Genomic DNA, 21,768 nt, shown 5'->3' on the forward strand with positions numbered 1-21,768 from the left:
CAGTTGCGAATTGCGAAAGGTAAAGCGAGAGACTGCGTAGTAGAAACAAGGTATGAAAGTCGAGGATCAGGTAGGTGAGAAACAGAGAGGGAAGCTTTGCGAGAGATCGTCCTTTTCTTCTTGGAAAGCTTCGGCAACAGGTCTATAGACAGAGGGTTTATACAAGGGCAAGGAGAAAGGTCGAGACGATGATCGTGAATAAGCTCGAAAAGGCGGAGGAAGACGAGGCGGTCACTGTCGAGAGACCCGTTCCTTTGCAGCGATTATTTTGAGCAGCTGTTACGAATTCCAACGATCAGCTCTGGCAGTTTCGAGCCTCAGCAGACTAGGAGGAGATACGTACTAGGCCAGCAAGAGAGATATCTGCACCAACTACAAGCGGTTGAAGGATCTTCCGTTTGGAACAGCTTGACGAGGACAACAAACATGACGATTGCCAATGGCAGAGCGACGATTCGTAGGCCGTAGAAGATGTATTTGTGCGTTCTTGAGGGAGAGTGAACGACGGGGAAGAGGAGGAAAGAGAGAACGAGTCCCATGGCGAATCCTCCCAAGTGAGCGAAGTTATCGATTCCTATCGGTCGAGCATTGTGGGTCAGCTCACGAGGTCAGCGGTCGACTGAACGAGTGTTGACTCACCTGGTACCCAGCCGAGACCGAATCCGACGATAATCTCGACAACGATCCAAAACAGTTTGCGTTTAGGTTGATACTCGATCTTCCAATGTGCCGCGAGATCGCTGCTCTCGATCCGGAGTCAGTAACAGCTCGACGTAGCGACACAATAAGAAGACTCACTAGAGGAGAGCGGCGTGTGTTCCGAAGATCGCACCAGACGCTCCGACACTCGGTTGACCAACGAGAGCGAAATTCGATCCGAGCACGAAACCAAAGATCCCTGCCGCGAGATAGAGCACGATGAACTTGGGTGTTCCCATCATCTTCTCGACCTAAGGAGAGAAATGCGAGTGAGTTCAGAACACCTCGTTGACTGGCTCGAGAGAAAGAGTACTACTGACTTGAGCTGTCGAACCGAAACATTGTACCGCCATGTTGACGAGCAGATGGAGGATACCGGCATGCAAGAAGATCGGTACAAAGAACCTGAAGGTTTGATCCGGTCCTCCCGGTCCATCAACGATTTCGAAACCTCCAAACCCGCAAATCTCGGACATTGTACAAGTCGGATCGGAAGACGAGAGAGTAGCCGAATTCGTTTGATTGAGACACGTCCACTGGATATCGGTGACCTGTGCATCGAGAGAGAGGAGTGACATCAGAATCGAGAGAGATGTCAAATCATCGCTCAACGTACACCTTTGATGAAGTTCATGCATCCGGCGAATCGAGCACCCTGATTGATCAAGACGGCACCAGAGGGACCTGTGGTTCGCAAGTTACTCAGTCAGTTGGGCTTTGGTACGACACACAGTGCGATTCGACGAACCGATCATGTAATTGAAAGAGGGTTTCGTCTGAATGACTGAGCCCGTGATCGATTTCATCTTGACGAGCTCGACAATCATGACCTGTACGAGGCATCGGAAAGTGTCAGCTCTCGTTCACGCTGGGAGAAAGATGTCGAAAACTTGCGATAGTCATCACTGCTGCCAAAAGCCAACTCGCATAAGGCCACCTCTGAATTCCCATCGACTGTTTGTGTTCCCATACCCTCCTCGCCGGATCCGTCGTGTCCCAGAACCATCTCTTCCACAAAGGTTCTGGTCGAATTCCGCTCGCGTCGATGTACTTCTCGCTTCCAGTTCGATCATGAGCACCGGCGACGTCGAGGGAAGGGATCTTGTGAAGACCAGAAGATTGAGAACGATCCATTCCGAACAAGGTGGGAGGATAGGAAGAGTTTCGATCGACGGAAGAAGACTGCGGAGGTTCGAACGCCAGCTCGTTCGGAGCGTAGAAGCTCGACTCTTGTCTTCGATTCGCTCCACCTCCGCGTAGTCTACTCATAAGAGACCCGACGAGACCGGCTCCTCCTCCTCCGACCGCTTTGATTTCGGGAGAGTAATCGTCGGGATCGCCTCGTTCCGCGTCTCTTCCTCCTAAGCCTCGTTTCGGATAATATGAATCGTCATCGTCGTTGTCTTGATCTGAATGATCATTTCCTCTCCCATCTCCTACTCCTCCAATTGCGGCGTATCCTTTCGGTCTCGAGTAAGGGTGAACTGTCGATTGACTGCCGTTTGAGTTCTGATCGATCCTACGAGGGGCGTTGTTCGCGACGAGAGGTGCATCTTCATCTTCGTCGTCGTACTGTCGGGAGGTGTAAGGAACCGGTCCACTGCCGCTCCCGCTCCCTTCTCCTCTAGCTCTCGCGAGAGGTCCGACCGAAGAATTCTCATTCATCCCTCTTTCTCGAATTCCCGAGTTTGTCTGTCCACTGCTCCTGTTATTACTCGATGACAATACGACGGTGCTTCTATCGTCCTTGAGCATCTCTGGCGGTACGTAATCCCTGTGCACGGTTTCCTCCAAAGCGAGTTCCTCTGGAATTTCGGGTACTGGAGGCGGCAAGTTGTTCCCCGGGATAGGTCTCGGTCCGAACAGTCCTCTCCTGCCAGTAAACCTCCTGTCTAATTGAGAAACCGAGTCGTCTGGGGCGATCGTCGAAGCGGCGTCTTCAGACCATTCAAAGTTGGATGAAGCGACATCGGAAGGAGGGACCGGTCGAGAATAGAGATCTGAAGGGAGTACGGCGGGTTGAGAATGGGTGTAAGCGTGGTCGTGTGAGCTCGATTGAGGAGGAGGGACTGCGAATTGAGAGGGGACCTGTCGCAGGTAATCGGTACCAGACCCTGTCGGAGGCGATCCCTGACGCCTTGACATGTTCTCTAGTATCTAGGGAGGGTCTCGATGATCAAGGGCGAGCGGTAGGAGGTCGAAGCGAAGGGTGTTTGCTGAGGGTTGAATGAAAGCGAGGGCGACGTCGTGTCGAGAGAGTCGAAGGCGAGGACGGCGGAGCGTCGAGTCGCTTATCTTCTTGAATAGTCGTAGGAGGACTGGCGGGGAGGTCTGCGAGTCAGGAGAGTGGAAGAGGACAGAGACTAGCGCACAGCACTCCCCTCGAATTTCTCGCGAGAATCAATTCTCATCTCGCCTCTGGAAATTATGAGATACGGGTCATGCTACTGTACTGAATGAGTTATCACATCGCAGGATCCGAGGTTAAACACGCAGCAAGAAAAGTCTCGGGTTCTTGGAACTCAGCTTCTCCGTGAAATTCCGAGCGATGCCTCGTTCGATTGCTTCTTCCTTCTGTACTTCTCGCCTGCTTCAAAAGCTACGCGCCGCCTTTCTACCTCTCCTCCTCTACTCGACACCCAGAACACCTCGCAGTACACATTCGACTCGATCAACTTAAGCTGTTCCGACAGATCACAGCTCCTCCTCCTCGACGATGCAAGGCCCACGCCTGAGCTCCCATTACGACCGCAACGTACCCGACTTGACTCTGCACCTCTCGCCTCACGCTTCCCCTCTACCCCCTCCTGTCAAACCTGCATCCGACTCTTCTTCCAACTTTCCTTCCCGCTCTCCCATCTCACACCCTTCTCAGTTCCCTTCGAATGGGTCGATACACTCTCGGGATCCACCCTCGCCTTCGATCGCGAGTCATGCGTCGACTCGAAACGAATTCGAGCAACTCGAACCATCGAAGGATTCGGCGACTCGATCCGATCCCAACGCAGCAACAGCGAACGAGGCATCCCTTCCTACGATTGGGAAACGACAAAGCGATGACGGAGAAACCGCGGCAGGAGGAGGAGCAGGAAGTGGAGGGGAGGACAAGCTCAATTTCCAGCAAAGAGTTTGGAAAGTCTTGAAGAGACACACGGCATTCATCGGTCCTGGAGTAGTCGCATCTATCGCCTACCTCGATCCTGGTAATTGGTCTACGGATTTACAAGCCGGAAGTGCTGTGAGTTTCACTGTTTCCCTCGCTCGATTTTGCTTTCTTCTCTTTCGCCATGTTGCTGCGAGCCTGGGCTGACCGTGATGGTCCTCAAATCTCGGATGAAACAGTATGGATATAGTCATTTGTTCGTCATTCTGATGTCGGGTTTGATGGCGCTCTTCTTCCAAATTCTCGCGACGCGTTTAGGTTGCGTCTCGGATGAAGGTATATCTTACTTCGCTCTTCATTCTCTCTCGTTTGATCAGCCCCGCTGATACTTACTTCGACGATCAATCGCAGACTATGCTACACACTGTCGCATCGCTTTGCACAACCGAGACAGCAAGTACAAAATGTTCTACCGCTGGGGAGTTTTGTACCCCTTGTACGTCGTCTGCGAGATCGGAATCATCTTCGTAAGTCATCTCACCCACGCTGTTATGATTGTCGTGAAATTGACACCCTCCCTCGCTCTCCTCAGACGGATTTGGCAGAATTGATCGGTTCCGCAATCGCGATCAACCTGTACGCTCCCAAGCTCGTTTCGTCGAACCTGAGCGACAAGCTAACCTTACCTATCGTTCACTAGTCTCATTCCTGCGATTCCGCTTTGGGGTTGCGTCTTGATCACGGCGGCAGACGTTCTCCTCATTCTCCTTCTCTTCAACCAATGTCAGTTGCTCCTGTGCTCACTCCCGTGAATAGCGAGTAGTTGACGCCCTTCTTCTAACAGACCCCACTCGTACTGTGACTCGCTCGATGAGGTTGTTCGAGCTTTTACTCGGACTCCTCGTTTTGACCGTACTCGGATCGTTCGTTGCCCTCCTTGTCGAGGTCAAGCCGAAATGGGACGATGTCTTCCTTGGATACGTTCCGTCGAGCGGAGTCATCAATAATGGTGGAATCTACATCGCCGTTGGGTTAGTCTCCAGTTCTCCCTCACCCTCTCCTCCTCGAGAGTTCTTCCTCTGATGACATGATCTGTCGATAGTATCATTGGAGCGACTGTCATGCCTCACGCTTTCTTCATTGGATCGAAAATGGCCTGCATGAGACGACTTCCTCCTTCAGCTTACGGAGACGCCGAGGATGAACGACTTGAAGACGACGACGAATACTATTACAAGAACTCGAAGGACGAAGACTCTACTTCTACCTCCGTTCCCGAACCTACTCCCGTCGAACAACCGAAGCCGCGTCACTTCTTCATGCCGTCTCTACATCTCCCTCAACCGTTCAAAATGACTCAAGCTGGATTCGATTTCGTTTCGACTCCGAGAATTCCGATGGATGATTTGGCGCCCAGTGGAGAACCCTCGCAGGAACAAGAACAGGACGGAAAGAAGGAGAAGAAGCCTCAACCGGTTGAACGTCCGAGGCCGAAACCTTCTCTCAACTGCATCAAGGCTCATCTCACTCACGCTTGCTTCGACGTCGCTGGTTCGTTACTCGGATTCGCCCTCGTCGTCAACTCGGCGATTCTCATCCTCGCCGCTGCCGTGTTCTACTACGGGGAAGGGAGAAGCAGCAGCACGAGAGGAGAAGGAATCAGTGATTTGTTCGATGCTTACGCTCTAGTCAAACAATACCTCGGACAAGGTGAGCTACGGCCTGAACTATCGAGCGCATCTTCTGTAGTAACGCTGATAGTTTGTGATCATCGCTCTCTTTCAGCTCTCGCCTACATCTTCGCCGTCGCTCTTCTCGCCGCTGGACAATCCGCTTCGATCACCGTCACATTGGCAGGACAACTCTTGACGTCCGGCATGCTTAGATGGCACACGAAACCCTGGAAACGCCGTCTCGTCACCCGGTTGATTTCGATCGTCCCGAGTTTGGCGGTTTCGATCGGAGTCGGTCGAACTGGAATCAGTACTCTCCTTGTCGCTTCCCAAGTCGCCCTCAGTATCGTTCTCACCTTTGTCCTCCCCGCTCTCATCATCTTTACGTCCGAACATCGAGTCATGGCGGTTCCGATTCCGAATTACGTCCCTCCTCCCTCTTCTTCTTCTTCGAGTCCTCCCGCCGTACTCTCCCGCAAGGAACAACTTCGAGCTCTCCTTACGACTCTCAACCCGATCAGGAAACGAAGATTACCTCCCGGAGTTCTCACTTCATACGCGAACCCTCCGATCGTCGTTTACCTCTGTTGGGCGATCTGGCTCCTCATCAGTACCGCGAACGTCTATGCCTTGTACACGCTCGCGCACGGTGAAGCCTAAAAGGTCATGTCAAATGGTGGATGGAATTCGGTTCTCTCTCACTCTGTATCTCCTCTCTTGTCGATTGTTTCTTTAGTTTCTGTGTTGTGTGTCGTTTCTCATGGACATTCTATTTGCTCCCTTCTTCTTTGACTTGCTTGCTGTACGCATTGAAGCTTGATTTTGCCTCTCTGTTTCCCTTGACTCTCGCAGAACAGCTCATTCGAGAGGGACTCCGGCAGAAGAACGGGATCAAACGACGTGACTTATTTTCAATTTTGCGACTCATCAGGAACGACGGAGGGGAAGAACGAACGAGAGGGGGAACAGAGAACAAACGAAGACTAAACACCCGAAAAGAAACCAAAACAAACGACGAAGAGAAAGGATAGAGTTATTGATACAAAAAAGGGAAGCTATATGCAGGGTTTCGAAGCTCTTAACGAATTGAACGAACGAGCGGAGTGAGAGAAATACGAAGGGAGGGGGAAGAAAGACGAAGGATTGCTATTTTGTTGGTTTTGCTTTTTGTTGCGAGAGGTATCTTTGCGAGAGAAGACGAGTAGGAACGAGAGGGGTTCGGGGAATCTAGACGAGAGACAGGTAAAGAGTTTGCGAGAACGCTCGAGTCGGAGTCAGAGTCGTTTTTTTGTTGCGAGGAGAGTTTTGATTTTGCGTTGCGTTGCGAAGATTCGTTATATTCATTCGTATTTTGCTGGGGGTTGCAGAGGTGGGACGATATGTGCCGGATATTTGCGAGGAAAAGGTATGGGTAAGCGATATAGGTCGTAATCGTGAGATTGAGAGGGGAGAATATTTCAAGCGATGATGGTGAAAAGAGTCGACGAGCGGTCTTGTCCCCTAGCGAAGAGTGAGTCCTTGAAAGCGAGACCCGATTGGGCTGTCGAGAGAGTCTCCGTTCAAGTTGAGATCCTCCGATTCAGACCATTCGAACGAGTCGGATTTCTCGTGAACGTCTTGGTTTCCGAGCCAATCGATTCCGATCGGACGAAGGGCGAGAGGGGAAGAAGGAAGACCAGCCGACGAGAGAGAAGATTGAGAGCCGTGACGTTCGAGACCGGGAGGGGTGAAGCTGCTCGTGCCGGACGAGAAAGAAGAGAACGAAGAGTTGTTGCTGAGGGTACGGTCGTGAGGGTGGAAGCTCGTGACGGGACTCGAGAGCGAAGCCGAAGAGTTTTGAGAGTTGAGCGAGTAACGGTGAATTCGGGATTTCGCAGGTTCCTGGTGAACGGCGGGAGCTTGACCGAGGCGAAGCGACAACCCGAGTCCGACGTTCGCATCTCCGAAGGGATCGACGAAAGAAAGAGAGTCGGGAGATTGAGGTTGACTCGCACCCGAAAAGGAAGGACGGAACGAGGTCGTAGGCGAGTTCGCGAGGGAGGACAAAGCTGAACCGTTGTTGTACGACGACGACGACGGGGGAGGAGGGTTCGATCCAATGTAAGTCGAAAGAGTAGGACCGAATTGACGTTGAGGCGCACCGGCAACCGCAGTCGAAGTCATGAGGTGAGCGCGACGAGAGACGGATTCCGAAGGAGAATCGGGTTGATGAGCGGCGACGGGGGGAGAAGAAGGAGCGACCGAGTTGTTTCCTCCTCCAGCTCCAGCTCCTGGAAGAGCTTGGTGAATGAAGCAGCAACGAGGTCCGTAGGGGCAAGAACCGTTGATCGCGAAAGTGCGACAAAGCTCACTCTTGAACTGAGGAAATGCAAGACGAATCAGCGTCTGGAGATTCGACTCGTAGCAAGGAGAGAGCCTACCTTGGGGTGCCTCGAGATTGAACGTTGCTCTTCGCGTCCGTGAGCGAATTGACATTTGAACCCGTAGCGACTAATCAACGATTCCGAGTCAATTTCTGATGATTCAAGGTGAGGAAGAGAATTACGACATACCAAGATCCCTTCTCTTCCCAGCTCCTGCACAACTCAGTCTGTGCAATTGGGCGAAGAGAGAAAGATCAGTCCGAGCTTGAGAAGAGAAAGTCGAAGAGAAGGAGCTCACTTTGTAAAGTTCGAGTTTACGGTTGTTGGGAGAAGGACCGGGCAAGATTTGACCAGCAGCAGAACGTTGAACCGAGAGCATTTGATTTTGACGACCCCTCATCGCCGCAACTTTGACGACCGTTTCATCGAGTCCACTCGTCGCCGGATTCGCGTAGAAGCCTTTCGTTTGTTCCGAATTGACACCGTACAAAGCCGCGAGAGGGTTCTCTTGGTTCATCGCCTTGTCGAAGTATTCTCCGATTTCCCAGAGTTTCGAAGGAGGTGGAGGAGTCTTGAGCGTCGAACAACAGGATTTCGTGTAGATTTCGCGAGCTTGAATGTAGAGATCATCTTCGGGAGTGAGGTTGAACGGTTCAGGGTGAGCGAGAGGAGGGTAGATTCCAGAGTCGAGACTCGAGATCGAACCATGACGAGAAGAGTAGGGCGAGTAGAGGTCTGGTTGAGGAGAGAAGTTGTCGAAACCGGCAGGGAGAATCGGAGGAGCGACATCGACGGGAGAAGGGCCAAAGTAGGAAGCGAGTTGTTGTACAGTCGCGTTACGATCGACCGAGTGACGAGAAGGGAGAGAATTGCCGAAGAACGAGCTCGAAGAAGCGATACTCGATGAACGAGAGCGTTCCGAAGAAGAGTAAGGAGGAGAAGAGAACATTGAATTGTAGCGTTGTTGTTGTTGAGCGGTCCAATCTTCTCCCGCTTCGTCATCGTCGTCATAGTTTGAGAAGTAGTCGAAGTGGTTTCCTCCTCCGAGTCCTTCTCCTCGACGGTAATCTTGCAAGCGTTGAATCTCTTCGGCGATTTCACGATTCGAGTACGAGTCGACGAACGATCCAGTCGAGTCGAAACGAGGAAGAGCAGAGTGAGGGGGAGTATCGAGAGGGGAGAAGGAAGCTTGGGTCGCAGGGAAAGGGAGAGAACCATGACGAGGACCGACTGAAGCGGTACTGATTGGAGAGAGACGAGAGAAAGGAGGAGTCGACAAGCTCGTGGCAGGTTGAATCGGTCGAGGAGAGAAGATGAAAGGAGCCGCGGTCGGTGCGAGTTTCGAAGAAGCGCCGAAACTTTTCTTTTTCTCCTCCTCCTCCTTTTGCTCGTTCACCGTTTCCTTCTCGCTAGCCATTTGCGAAGTCGAAGGAGTCGAATAAGTACTTTGACTGTGATCACTTTCCGAACTCGACCTGTGTTTCTCCGATTCTTCAATCGATCCAATCCTCTTCCTTCCTACCTTCTCCCTCCCGCTGTCACTCTCAGGAGCAAACGTGAAGTGACCGGCGAACCATCCAGATTCGTTCCATTGGAGAGGAGCGGGAGAGAGAGTTCGAGCAGTCAAAATGGGTGCGAAAGTCGACGTCGACGTGAGGACCTTTTCTTCCTCCTCCGAGCGAGTCGATACTTCGAGAACGGGAGTAGGAGTCGAGTCGAGAGAAGGGGAGAAGAGATCTTGAATCTTGTCGAAGGGAGGACTCGACTTGCGACTCGAGGAGAGCGAAGGCGAAGGAGAGGTTGCGAGAGCCGGAGATGAGCGAGAAGAGTCGGGGAGCGGTACTGCTCGCATGTATGTTGAGTCAGCTCTCATTCTCATCCTCCTCCGAATGACCGAGAAGTGTGAGAGAGAAGGAAAGTGAAAGTGGAGAAACTCACGTGAAGTCATGACGAATCAAGCGAGAGATCAAGAAGATGAGAGTCGTTGGAGTTTGCACGGTGTAGAAGAGTCGTAGTTGAGCGAGTAGCGAGTCGGTACAAGAGAGAGCGAGGTGTTGTTGAGTGAGGAGGTCTGGGCGTGGCGAATCAAAACAAGAGAGGAGGAATGAAAGAAGAGCGAGAGAGTCAGTTGACCGAATCCCCTTTGCCTTTCCCTCGAGTGAGGTGAGGCGAGACGATGAGGGAGTGACACCGAGAAAGAGGAAGGAAGAGAGAGTGTTTCAACTCCAAACTTTGAAGGTCCGTGTTTCTTTCGTCAAGGTCATCCAGCCCGCACCTCGCGCGTTTGTTTACTTACTTTCCTTCGCGTCAATCGATACTCTTCGCTCTCCTCGTACGGAACTGTGAGAAGAAGAGAAGAGACTCACGAGAAGAAGAAGAAGCGAGAAGGGAAGATCGCGCGTTCGAGTAAATGTATGCGGACACGGGAAGAGGAAAGAAAAGAGAAGAGAAAAAAGACGATTCGAACGAGGCGGTGATCACCTGACTTGTCAAAGTTGAGCGTGTTTGAAGCCGAAAGAGGTGTGTGCTCAAGTTGAGGTTGAGGTCGAGAGTCGGAAGTCGAGAGCTGTCGAATGGAAAGAGCTGAAGAGGAAGAAAGTGTTGATGTGAGATTCGAGAAGACCGAAAAACAAAAAAAGTCGAAATGTCAAGCGAGACACGAGTGACGAGTTGTCGGATCGGAGAGAAGAAAAGCGGTTAGCTCGTTGCAATCTTCTCGTTCTGACTCTCACTCCGATCCGTGACTGTGTGTGTGTGTGTTTGCTGATCTGACACGCGACCGACTGACTGACGGAAGCTCGACGGAAATCTCATCCGGGAATTGTCGAGACCCAGTCGCTCGTCTGGCAACTGATAGAAACAAAGCATGTCGCGCGGAGAGAGGGCAGTCTATCGCAGATTCCCAAATGGACCAGCTCAGGAATTTCGTATACGATACAATACAATAACAAACAAATACAATAGATAGAGCACTGTACCGCAACAGTGGATCGTTCGCTCTCTTTCCTAGAGCTGTTTCAACAAATCGCGAGTGCGCTTGGACCCATCTCTCTCTTTTATTTCCTTCATTTCTCCCTCTCTATACTATGTACATATGTTGTGACTTCGCTGTAGGTCTACCGTACGTACTCGTGCAACGAGTTCTTTCACCTTCGTTCGAATTCACGAGCTCGATGATGCTCAGTCCTGATGCATCCCCGATCTGCCTCGCTGCTCACTGCGTCAAGATCGTTTCATTACTGTACCGTACCGCGGTGCAAAGATCAGCGCAGGTGAGGGTACTGTAGGGACCCAGTTCGACGTCGACGGTTTTCAGATGATGAAAGATGTCAATTTTTTTCTCGGAGAGAGGGTCCACCCTCATTTTCGAATAATTGAATCACCTCTCTCAGCGTCCTCTCTTGCTCTTTCTCTTTCCCTTCACTCTCACTCGAACAGTCACACTTTACGTTAAGGTGAGTCGATGCTCGATGAAAGGTTTCGGCGGATTGAACTCTTGACCAACCTTTCCCCGAAATCATCTCGATCGCAAATGAAGCTGATCACTCAACTTCCTCCTTCCACCTCCCTCCCTCGCATCGTTTGTTAATAGTCCCGCTCCACCCACCGACAGTACAAGCCTCCAATCTATCCGCCTCCGCCAACCATGAAATTCTCCGCCGTCTCAGTCGCTCTCGGTTTACTCTCGGTCGTTTCGGCTGCTCCCGTCAATTCGAACGAGGCATCGTCGAACCTACAGAAGCGAGGATACTCTGGACAAGCTACTTGGTATACCCGTAAGTCGATCCCTCCTAATGTGGAAGCATCTCGACCTCTCTCTCGACAAGTCATTCCCTCCTCTGACCCCGCATCTTCCCCTCTCTCGCTTCTCCTCCTCTCGCTCGAGTCGTCGAGTTCTGAGTCGCGAGTTCACGACGGCTGACGAAACCTTGTATCTGCGCTGAAACAGAGGGAGGCGCCCAGGGAGCTTGTGGTCAATACTCTTCCGACTCCGACTACGTTGTCGCTCTACAAACTTCCATGTACGCGGGAGGAAGTAACTGCGGCAAGTACGTCAACATTAAGAACACCAGTAAGTCTCACCTCTCGAGATCCCGAGTCTTCGTTTTTGAGCTTGGCTGACCATTTCTTTCCTTCTCTCGTTTCAGACACTGGTGCGACCACAACCGCCAAAGTAGCCGATCAATGTCCATCTTGCGAAGGAGAGGGAAGTATCGATCTCTCGAAAGCGGCTTTCTCAGCTCTCGGTTCGACAGATCAAGGAGTTCTACCAGTTTCGTGGTCTTGGGTGAGTTCCAACCTCGTTCTTATCTCTCGTGTGAGAAGTACTGACAAGTAATCATTCCGTTTCTTCCAGGCCTAAGATCTAAATCAAGTCGTCGAGACTTCCCATCACGCTCATTTTCTTCTCCCGCTCCCTCTCGCATATCTCGCATCATTTCGTTTTTCCGGATCGCAGTGTTCCATCTCCCTTTTGTATCTTCTCTCCTTCTTTTCGCCGCAGGACGGCTCACCTCTCCTATCTCTACGAAGATAGTTTTCGAGAGGTTGTAGCGTCCATCAGTTTTCCTCTTCATCTTCTTATCTTATTCTTGTATCGACATGCGGAATCGTCATTCGTTCTTCACCATCGCTTTCTGCTCTCCGACAGACGTTGTCGCTCGCGGTGGAGGAGAGGTCGCGTCGAGAGTATGAGATAATCTTATCGTTTTGTTCCATTGCGACCAGTTTTCGATTTTGGTTTCTCGTTCGTCTCCCCAAAGAACCCACCTTCGACTAAGGCATCCCTCGCAGCTTGATTGATATCCTTGAAACGATCCGGGCCTGGTGAGCCTCCCAACAAGCACAGTCAGTCTCGGGGCTTGACAGTCTGAATTTGCTGAGATCGCGCACCAAGATGAATCCCTCCGTACCAACGACTGACGACAACGACGATGTTTTGCACGTCCTAAGAGTGGGAGAACGTCAACGATCGCAGAAAGGAAGGAAATCGCAAAGAAGGTGCGCACTATTCGTTCGAGCAGAGAAGCGAGAGTACTGCCGGCAGCTTTTTCTCCATCGTCGTCGTTATCGCTATGCCTGATCCCATCAGACGAGATGAACTGATATGCGGAAATGTTATGTCTGTGACGGGGAGGGACGAATGAGCGAAATGCAAAATGCAAAATGCATAGAAGAAACGACGCACGTTGCTTTCGCGATCTTGTTATTCGAGAGTAACGCAGACATGACGGCTTCGACCTCCGCCATTGAGTGAACTCGAGCGGCATGAGCGACGAATAGCTGAAGACGGAAGGAGGTATATCAGGCGAGCTCAGTGCGAAGGAGAGTAGGGAGAGTAACTCACCGATTTCCTGTCGACAAGGCCTTCAGTCGAGTAGATATCAGGACAAGGTACGTCGTCCTCGATTGGTTTCCGCCGCATCTTGGCGAATGAAGGTTCTCGCAGTCCTCCTTCTTCCACATCCTTATCCCTCTCCTCTCCTCCTCTCCGCTGCGATTGACTCTCATCCGATACGTTCTCTCCCGCATGCCCTGAAGCTTCCTGCCTCAGTTCTTCCCCTCTCTGTTTCTCCTCTTCCTGCTCTTTTATCCAATTCGAGCACAGTTCCTTGACCGATTCTATCCCTTCAAACAAGCACACTCCACCGCTCCACTCGACTCCACCACTCGTCACTCCCGCTTCGTTGTCATGCATGAACGTTCTCAGCACTTCTCCGAACAGTTCATCCGTCACTTGAAACTTGCCCAGGTAGCGGTCATGGAGTTGGATTAGAGGAGGTTCGGAAGTGGGATAAGAGGGATAAGGGATCGATAATAGGAGGTGTATGGGAGTCTCTTCATCGAGGGTCGTCGAGAGAAGCAGTCGAAGAGGGTCAGGAGATGAGGGAGTCCATGTTGGAGGAGGACTTGGCCTTCGAGCGGTCGGCGGAGGGCGGTAGAGTTTCAAGGCAGGTCCTTGATCGCCATCGTAGATTGCGGCGAGGGCGCTGAGCTCTTCTGCGAGATCGACAGCGTTTTGTTCATCGAGAGATTCGAGAGCCGAGAGAACGAGAGGAAGATCGAGCGAGGTGTCTTCGTTGATGTCGAGCGAGTCTATAGAGTTGGCGAGCGAGTCTGCCATGACCGGCACAGTGGGAGTTGTTGAGCTGAGTGAAGAGTTAGAATGAAAGTCAAGTTTCGAAAACTTCTCGACGATGTCATTGATGTCTCTCTCCGTTTGTCTGCTCGAAGACCTTATGAGGGAGAGTGAGAACAGAAGATGGGTGATTATGCGTAAGAAGCGTTAGAGAGTGTCCGTAAAAAAAACTAACTGAATCGTCGAGAGGAAATAATGAGAAAACTTTGTAGTGTCTGTCTATGGGTCGTGAAGAGAATGAGATGGGGCAAGGAACGGGGGAACGAAGAGAGAGAGAAGACAAGTAAAAAAGGAGAAATGAATGCTACAAGAGTGAATGAGTGCGATTTTATAAGTTGCCCGAGAGAATAGCGTCGATTTGAGAATTGATGAACTCTTTTCGTGAAGTGAGGTCTGCGTTCGGGAACAACTTGGCGAGTCCATCTCGAGCTTGACGTTTCGAGAGTTGCATCACTTTGATCGCGGGAACGAGGTCAGTCTATTGTGAAGAGAGACTGAAGAGAGGAAAGACTCACAATCCTGACCAGCTAAGTATTGCTTCAACATGGCGACGACGAGTTCATCCGATGGATCCGATTCATCGTTCGGAGCAGGAGGAGCGGGAACCATGAACGGGTTCATCGAGTAGACGCTCGCGGGAGGACCAGCGTAGGAAAACGCCGACATTCCAGATTGACGACGAGGAAGAGTCGACATTGGCGGCGGAGGTCCTCCTAGTCCGGCGAGACTCATCTGAGATTGATAAGTCGCAGCTTGGTTCATGTACGGGTTCTGATTGTAACCGAATTCGCTCCCGTGAACGCTCGCTGGACCTTGACCGTATCCTCCTCCACCGAGAACGCTACCGGGTCCTCCTCCTCCTGTTCCTCCGACGAATCCTTGAGACGGGAGTTGAGGCAAATTGACACCGAGTTGTGAACGCGATCCGCCTCGAGTATGAACCGTATCTCGATAATAATCAGGTCCACCTTTGTAAGAACCTGCGGGCATTTTCGTCGCGAGGGAGAACCCTGCAGTCGAATGAGACTTCTCCGATCGAGTATCGTAGTTGTAGTCTTCTTCGGCGAGAGCGGCTTCGTAATCGGAGAACTTCGAGAGCGGGATCGTAGATTCGTCGAAAGCTTCTTCCTCGGCTTGGAGAACTTTCTTCGATCGTCCTTCGCCGACGACGACGCGAGTGTTTCCCCAGGAGAAATCGTCGAATTTCCAGAACGAGTACACCGGTAGGAGGAACGAGTAGACGGGGTAGGCGAGCTGGAAGGAGAGAACCATGTCAGCGAAATCTCCTGAGACGACAGAAGAAGAACTCACGATGTAGATGATGAGCCAACCGATGAATTGACATTGTCTCTTGAGTAAGAAGATGATCGCTTGAAGACCGTAGACGGCTCCGATCATGATCAACGCAATGACGGGGATTTGTCCACTTCCGGTTGCGACGGTGACGATGAGATAGACCTGCGTCATGGCGTTTATCAGGAACACGTCTCGAGATATGGGAGTCGAGGGGAGACTCACGAGATAAACGAAGGTGGCAGGGAGAATGATAGTACCGAGAAGATCGATGAAAACGACAAATCGCATTCCGAACAAACCTGAACAGAGGAAAGGAGCGTCAGTTTCTCCTGACGCGAACAGACTGATGGGCAGACTAACAGAAACCACACATATCGGGAAGGAACATGAGTTCCGCCAAATTGTGAACGGTCGAATTGATCCATCGACGACGTTGAGAGAGCAGAATACTCCACGAGTGAGGAGCGACAGTCATAGCGTGGGCGTCGGCGATGAACTTCGTCTTGTAGTTCGGGAAGTGTTTGAGAATGAGTGTAGTGAGGTATCGATCTTCTCCGAGGGCGAGCAAATTCTTCTTGTGAAGAGTGTCGAGAACACCCTGCGCAATTCGAGTAGTCAGCAGCTGTCGAGTCGTGTAGAGAGATTCGACAGGGAGAACTCACATCGGAATAGTCGTCGATGATCAACGAACTGACAAGCAGAGGTTTACCCTTGTCGGCAGAACGGATTCGATACATCGTGAAACTATCGAGACTCGTCGAAGGGTCAGTCATGTCGACACGGATCGCTGTAAGAGATTCAGCTCACCATCCGGGTAAACAAGTGACGGAACCAAAGAGACTCTCGAAAGCTTTCGCCATGTGATGGGAGATGAAATATTCGTAAACTGGTCGAGAACAAACCTCACCCATCAGCTTACTGTGCTTCGCAGGAGCCGCTTGACGAGATTCCTCACCTTGAATCATAGTCCACCACGAAGCCTGTTCGTTCTCGAGCCTCGTCTCTCCACAGATACCAATGATTTGCGAATCATCCGTCGAGGCGGCGACGAGACGATTGAGCGAATCGGGAGCGACGGAGGTATCGGCATCGATGACGAGCATGAACTAGCGAATAGCAGGAGAACGAGTCAGTCATAGCCTCTCATGAGAGTTTGAGGAGAGAGACAGACCTCGTAAAGTTGAGGGTCGACTCCGATGACATTCTTGATCTGATGGTACATCTCGAGCTCGAGGGGATACATCTCGCTGTCGAAGTGAACTCGGTTCAAGAAGCGCATCGCCAGGATCTGCGAGTCTCGCTTTCCTCGGTTACCGGGACGAGAACGCTCAGAAGGTCGACCAACTTTCGCGACCACGATATCTGTCAATCGAGACAGATTAGTCAGGTCACGAGAACTCTCGAAGAGAACGGAATAGCGTACAAGGAACGACGTCTGCGCGCAAAGGGAATCAAAGTCAGTCTCGGTTTTCACTTTCGAACGACGATGAGATGGTCAACTCACGTCCTTCAACCTCATACAGTCCAGACCAGACTTTTCCATAGTTGAGTTGCTTGCTACCTTCGGCGACCGATTTGAACATGAGAGGATCGGGATCGACCGTTTGATCGACTCCGAGGATGTCGAGAACGATTCGAGGTGTAGGACGGTCGTTTCCAGCTCCGACGATCATTCCATCGCAGATGATGAAGATGAGTTTACGCTTGTCGTCGTAGTTGAGGACCGCGAGAGAGTCGATCGTCTTTTTTAACGATTCTTCTCCTTCCGTATAACAAGGGACTTGACCTGTAGAAGAGACAAATTAGCTCGCTTCGAGAGGACGACGAGAGGAGCGGGGGAACATACAAATTACAAACTTGTCACGCATTTCCGGCATTCGTTTCGAACCGAATTGAAGAGCCGCCAGGAATTTGGCGAGAATCGTAATCATAATCAAGATCGAGAATGCGAGAAGGAGGTTCGGTTGAATCTGGCATCGAGGAGTCTTGCGGAAGTCGACTTCTCCGACGTAGAATAGCGTCGTGATACAATCCATGTTCTCCTGAAGGATATCGGGGTCGATTCCGAGTTCCTTGATCGGGTCCGTCAAATCGACTCCAGGTTGAGCTTGCCAGAGGTTCGAGAGATCAGTATCGAGGAATTGGTATCGACTGTCGAGAAGGAGGTCGTACTATTCGAGGGCGAGAGGCGACCGTCAGCTGAGTTCGAAAGCGTAGAAGAAGAGAGAGAACTAACGGTGTGGAAATAATCCGTTAGATCGTAGACACTTCCATTGACGACGGCCCATTGTCGACCAGCCGCATCAGCTTCTTTCTTGATCTTGCTCCGTTCGTACACGATTGGGCCTTTGTGGTAGTTTCTCATCTTCGGAAGGAACGAGTCGAAGTACCAATTCGAATCATGAAGAGCCGAACCAGAGTAAGATTGAAGGGAGCCGGAGGTGTGAATCGCGCCTAAGAGAGAGAGCGATTAATTCGTGAGAGCTGCTCCCGCTCGAGAGAGTAGAGAAGTGACTTACTGGGTACATCGGCGGTAAAGTTCTCGAATTGAAGTTGAAGACTCGCGTCCTGAGTGAGAGTCGGGCAGGCCGTAGCGGGAGGACTAGAGCACGAGAGATCAGAACGAGTTCGAGAACAGAGAAGTCTTCGTTCTCGCCTCACATGGGGAAATAATCGGTAACATCGAGACCTCCAAGTTCGAGCATCAAATCCGGAGTGACCGTCTGACCGGGAATATCAGAGTGTCTACATTCAAAACATATCAGCTTAGTTCTACGTTCGAGCGAGAACGAATGAACTCACTGGACTTTGTAGAATTTCGTCAAATCGTAAACGTTTCCTCGAACTCCAACCCAGTAATCACTCGCTCCTCCGTGATAGCCGAGCTCTTGGGTATTCCATACTTTGTCGTAGTTGGGACAGAGAAGTTTTCCGAAAACGATAATGTCTAAACCGCAGCAAAGCGGAAGAGAGTCAGCGAAATGAGCAGCGAAGAAAAGCAAAGGGTGACTCACAGAAGATGACGACGCCGCAGAAGAAGAAGATGAGCATGCAGAGAGCGAGCTAGAGATTACGTATGAGATCAGCACACGGCAAAGAGCGAGAGCCGGGAAGAAGAAGACTTACCTTTTCCCTCCAAGCCATTCTCACGTCTGGTCGTTTCATCCTACCGAGATAAGTCAAACAAACACTCGGAACCCACCAAGTCAAACCCCAGACCATCGCGACCCAAACCCTCCTCCCCGTACTCGTCGCGATCTCTTCAATCGCTTTCCCTTCCCCTTCCTGAGGTCTCCCATCTTTATCCAACACTCCTTCTTTGTTCCCTCCTGCTCGAGGTACGGCCGCGAATCCTTGAGGAGTAGCTTTATCGTTCCCCCAAATCTCACTTCCTGAGATTGGGTTTTGAGAACCGCCGTGAAGTCCCGCTAGGTAAGGAGCCGAAGGAGGTTGGAGCGAGAACGTCGAATCGCGATACCCTTGTTGATGTTGACCGAATCCACCGAAGTGTCCACTCGATCGTACCGTGTCGAACGCGTTCGTCGATTGATTCTGATTAGAGTAAGGAACGAAACCTGGAGTCGTAGGTCCTCCTCCTTGACCGTAGAGTAAATCGTCGACACTATCCCCGACTCCTCCTTGTCCGTACGTTCCTTCCCCTGCTCCGAGTTGAGGCAGGTACCCCATCTCTCCTTCCTCTCCAGCTGCGTAACCTCCTTCTTTCTCTTTCCCCAAAAAGGGAGAAGTCGATCCACTAGGAACTCCCGAGTTACCTCCGCCTCCTCCTCCTGCCGATTCACGATGATCCGGACCTTCATTCAAACGAAGTTGATCCTCAGTCGCCTTGAACGCTCGATACGAGAGCCAAATCCTATGAGTTCCCAAAGCGAAATCTCCCGCTTGTTCAGAGAATCCGAAATCGACCAAGTAACTTTCTGCCGTTTCTCTCGTTCCACTCGACGCCGAAGGAGAGAGTCCATGACGATAGACGAAAGTATCAAAGTCGACGTCGTAGATGAAATCGATTTGTTTTCGAGCGGTCAGTTCGGCGATATGGAAAGAGGCGACTTGTTCTCGTAGGCGTTTCAAGTCGACTTGTCCGGGGTGATTCGTATCGTTCGGTCGGAGGGAGATGACGTTCCAAACTCGAGTTCGATCGAGGAGGACGAGGAATTGAGCGAGAACGGCGTTGATTTGGGTAGAAGCGGGATGGATCTCGAGGTTGTCGAGGAGAGGAGCCGTGTAATCGATGTCGGTAGGGATGAGAGCGGGGGACGAGCGAATCGGGGAAGGACGACGAAGAGGAGAAGAAGAGATTTGTGCTGCGACGATCGTATTGTCGTCGAGAGGATGAACTTCTGCTGCGAGTGAAGGACCGCTGAAGAGTTTGTTGACGAATCCATCGGTAGAAGCACGGAGGACAGCGACGAAATCGGGATCGAGGGAATCGGAATCGGTTTCGACGAATCGGTTCGAATCATAAGTGACTGATCCAGCGAAATGTTGAATTCCGAACGCGCTCTTCGCTCCAGGTCCTCCCGGGGTCGAGATGAATGCCGGATGAGCCGAGAAATGATCCCTCATTCCTCGTAAGAGGTCGTCGTCGGCTCGATCAGGTTTCGTCCCCTTTCTCAAACTCGAACAAGTTTTCGCGAGTCCTCCCAACAAGCCTCCAGGTTTTCTATCCGCTTTCCCTCCGATCCTTCCACCTCTCAACAATTCGATTCTCGCACTACCATCAGAAGGGATGACATCGGGTAATCGAACTCCATCTTCTTGAGCTCTCGCGGCGATTCCGTTATCTCCATCGAATTCGTGTTCGGTCATCCAAAAATTCGCGATTTCGTTCGAATAATTCGCGTTGAAATCGTCGTATCCATTCAACGCACGAACGAGTAAACCCGACCCAGGACGACCAATCGCTCGATTCGAGAACCCGGGTTGGTTGAACTGCAAGATTGAAGAACCTCCCGCTTCTTGAAGGGCCGAGATCGCCTCCTCCCCTGGGAACAACTTGTGATTCGCAGTTTCGACGACGAAAGCGAACAGGATCGAGTAGAGGGCAGTCATGAGACTATCTCGTTGAGCGTCGGCTCCTTCGGCTCGAAGAATCGTCGCCGTCATTTCCTTCCTGACCCACCTCACTCGATTCGTCAAGATCCTTTCGAGTTCCTCTGAAGAAACTCCAAGAAGGGAAGCGGCATGATCGAGGACATCACGATTTTCGATCCATGCCGGGTCGGATTGGAAATCGTAAGGATCCGCTGGATGTTCCGCGAATTCGAGGTTCCCTAGTACGAGGATTGCCGAAAGTACTCGAAAGATTGAAGCGACGTGTCGAGGTTTGAATCCGAGAGTTTTGAACGCGATTCGTAGTTCGTCGAGTGCGATCGAATCGTCGGAATTCGGTGCTCCGGGTGGTAATCGGTAACAGGCTGATTTCGCGAGGAGACGATAAGCGGTGATGTCTTCGAGTAAACCTAGTTGTTCCTTCTCCTCCTTGGTCGCTCCAGCGAGTAATTGGTAGAAAGCGTGAAAAGTTCTTTCTTCTTTCCCAAGTTTCGTTAATCGAGTCTTGTCGAGTCCGTACGCGAGTACTTTCGCTCCTGCGAGTTTACCTTCGTTCGAGAAGTGGAGTTCAAGAAGGGAAGAGTGACGGGAAGAGGAGGGAGTTTGAACAGTTTTTGCTGAACCGAAAGAAGAGAGAAGAGTCGAAAGAGCTGTGACTTGTTCGGCGAGTTTCGTATCTTTCTTGCCGGAAGTCGATAACCTGAGGATTTGGGAAGTGAAGAGTTGTTGCTGCATCGAGGAACCAGCTCCGGAGAGACCACTGAAAATCCGAACAAAATTGAAAATTGTTGAGCGAAAAAGATTCTCTTCATCGAGAGAGAGCGGTGAGCGACGACTGACCTGTACACGACGGACTGAGTTTCCCCTGTCCGTCTCATAGTCAAATAAGTCCGACAAGCCAAATCATAAGCATGAGGGATCGTCTCTTCTCCTCCCTTTCCTCTCCTGACTCTGTACGCGCGATCCTCATACTCCGCTTTACTCGCCTCACTCTGATCCGCCGTTACTTGCAAAGGGTTGATTACGACGAGGTTCGAGTCGCCTACATAGGTCGAATGAAGGTGGTTTCGTAGTCGTTGAGCGATCAAATGGGAAATTGAATCGATACTAGGAGTCGAGTTGACGTTCGTTGAGGAGGGAGATGGGAGGATAGAAGTGAGGTTATGCACTAGTTTGGGATCGGGTTGATGCCCTGCCATTCTCGAAGGGTGAGGATGGGAGGGGATCGAGAGAGGAAAGAGAGAGAGAGAGGTGTGGAGGGAACCGAAGGGGAAGAGGGCGACTGTGGAGATCGACTAGGCGAGTACGAGGGAGTGTATAGCTTCTTCGAGTATGCGAGGGAGTGGTCGAATGAACGGATCAAAGAGTCGTTCGTTCGTCTCTGGGAAAGTTGTCGAGATCGGCGACACGCGTCTCTCTTCTCTG

General features: G+C 51.3%; 6 protein-coding genes across 6 annotated transcripts; 2 read left to right on the forward strand and 4 right to left on the reverse strand.

Annotated features, from left to right (window-relative positions):
- Positions 1-157: 157 nt before the first annotated feature.
- Positions 158-2,844, reverse strand: JCM6883_000441 (rhomboid family protein; the record flags this gene model as incomplete). The annotated part of the gene is made up of 8 exons (XM_076631103.1): positions 158-276; positions 344-574; positions 640-740; positions 799-950; positions 1,020-1,250; positions 1,316-1,383; positions 1,448-1,529; positions 1,594-2,844. The coding sequence occupies 8 exons, from the start codon at positions 2,842-2,844 to the stop codon at positions 158-160; spliced, it is 2,235 nt and encodes a 744-aa protein (XP_076488971.1).
- Positions 2,845-3,415: 571 nt separating this feature from the next.
- On the forward strand, positions 3,416-6,135 carry JCM6883_000442 (uncharacterized protein; the record flags this gene model as incomplete). The annotated part of the gene is made up of 8 exons (XM_076631104.1): positions 3,416-3,937; positions 4,042-4,138; positions 4,214-4,329; positions 4,395-4,438; positions 4,503-4,585; positions 4,647-4,833; positions 4,905-5,512; positions 5,588-6,135. The coding sequence occupies 8 exons, from the start codon at positions 3,416-3,418 to the stop codon at positions 6,133-6,135; spliced, it is 2,205 nt and encodes a 734-aa protein (XP_076488972.1).
- Positions 6,136-6,975: 840 nt separating this feature from the next.
- JCM6883_000443 (uncharacterized protein) lies at positions 6,976-9,690 on the reverse strand (the record flags this gene model as incomplete). Its single annotated transcript, XM_076631105.1, has 4 exons — positions 6,976-7,833; positions 7,896-7,965; positions 8,028-8,065; positions 8,137-9,690. The coding sequence occupies 4 exons, from the start codon at positions 9,688-9,690 to the stop codon at positions 6,976-6,978; spliced, it is 2,520 nt and encodes an 839-aa protein (XP_076488973.1).
- Positions 9,691-11,484: 1,794 nt separating this feature from the next.
- On the forward strand, positions 11,485-12,201 carry JCM6883_000444 (RlpA-like double-psi beta-barrel domain-containing protein; the record flags this gene model as incomplete). The annotated part of the gene is made up of 4 exons (XM_076631106.1): positions 11,485-11,614; positions 11,788-11,910; positions 11,987-12,126; positions 12,196-12,201. 4 exons carry the CDS (start codon positions 11,485-11,487, stop codon positions 12,199-12,201), a joined length of 399 nt encoding a protein of 132 aa, XP_076488974.1.
- A 339-nt stretch (positions 12,202-12,540) lies between these two features.
- JCM6883_000445 (IMPACT family protein) lies at positions 12,541-13,962 on the reverse strand (the record flags this gene model as incomplete). The annotated part of the gene is made up of 5 exons (XM_076631107.1): positions 12,541-12,662; positions 12,732-12,786; positions 12,848-12,962; positions 13,027-13,121; positions 13,186-13,962. 5 exons carry the CDS (start codon positions 13,960-13,962, stop codon positions 12,541-12,543), a joined length of 1,164 nt encoding a protein of 387 aa, XP_076488975.1.
- A 343-nt stretch (positions 13,963-14,305) lies between these two features.
- JCM6883_000446 (uncharacterized protein) lies at positions 14,306-21,542 on the reverse strand (the record flags this gene model as incomplete). Its single annotated transcript, XM_076631108.1, has 19 exons — positions 14,306-14,430; positions 14,493-15,231; positions 15,289-15,435; positions 15,496-15,572; positions 15,634-15,871; positions 15,936-16,017; positions 16,081-16,159; positions 16,229-16,379; positions 16,445-16,635; positions 16,697-16,708; positions 16,778-17,059; positions 17,120-17,444; positions 17,510-17,727; positions 17,793-17,875; positions 17,935-18,018; positions 18,076-18,220; positions 18,288-18,336; positions 18,400-21,103; positions 21,184-21,542. 19 exons carry the CDS (start codon positions 21,540-21,542, stop codon positions 14,306-14,308), a joined length of 6,090 nt encoding a protein of 2,029 aa, XP_076488976.1.
- Between the last annotated feature and the right edge of the window lie 226 nt (positions 21,543-21,768).

Source organism: Sporobolomyces salmoneus (assembly GCF_050403485.1).
Source record: "Sporobolomyces salmoneus JCM6883 DNA, S_salmoneus_JCM6883_v1_ctg14, whole genome shotgun sequence".
Taxonomy (NCBI): Eukaryota; Fungi; Basidiomycota; class Microbotryomycetes; order Sporidiobolales; family Sporidiobolaceae; genus Sporobolomyces; species Sporobolomyces salmoneus.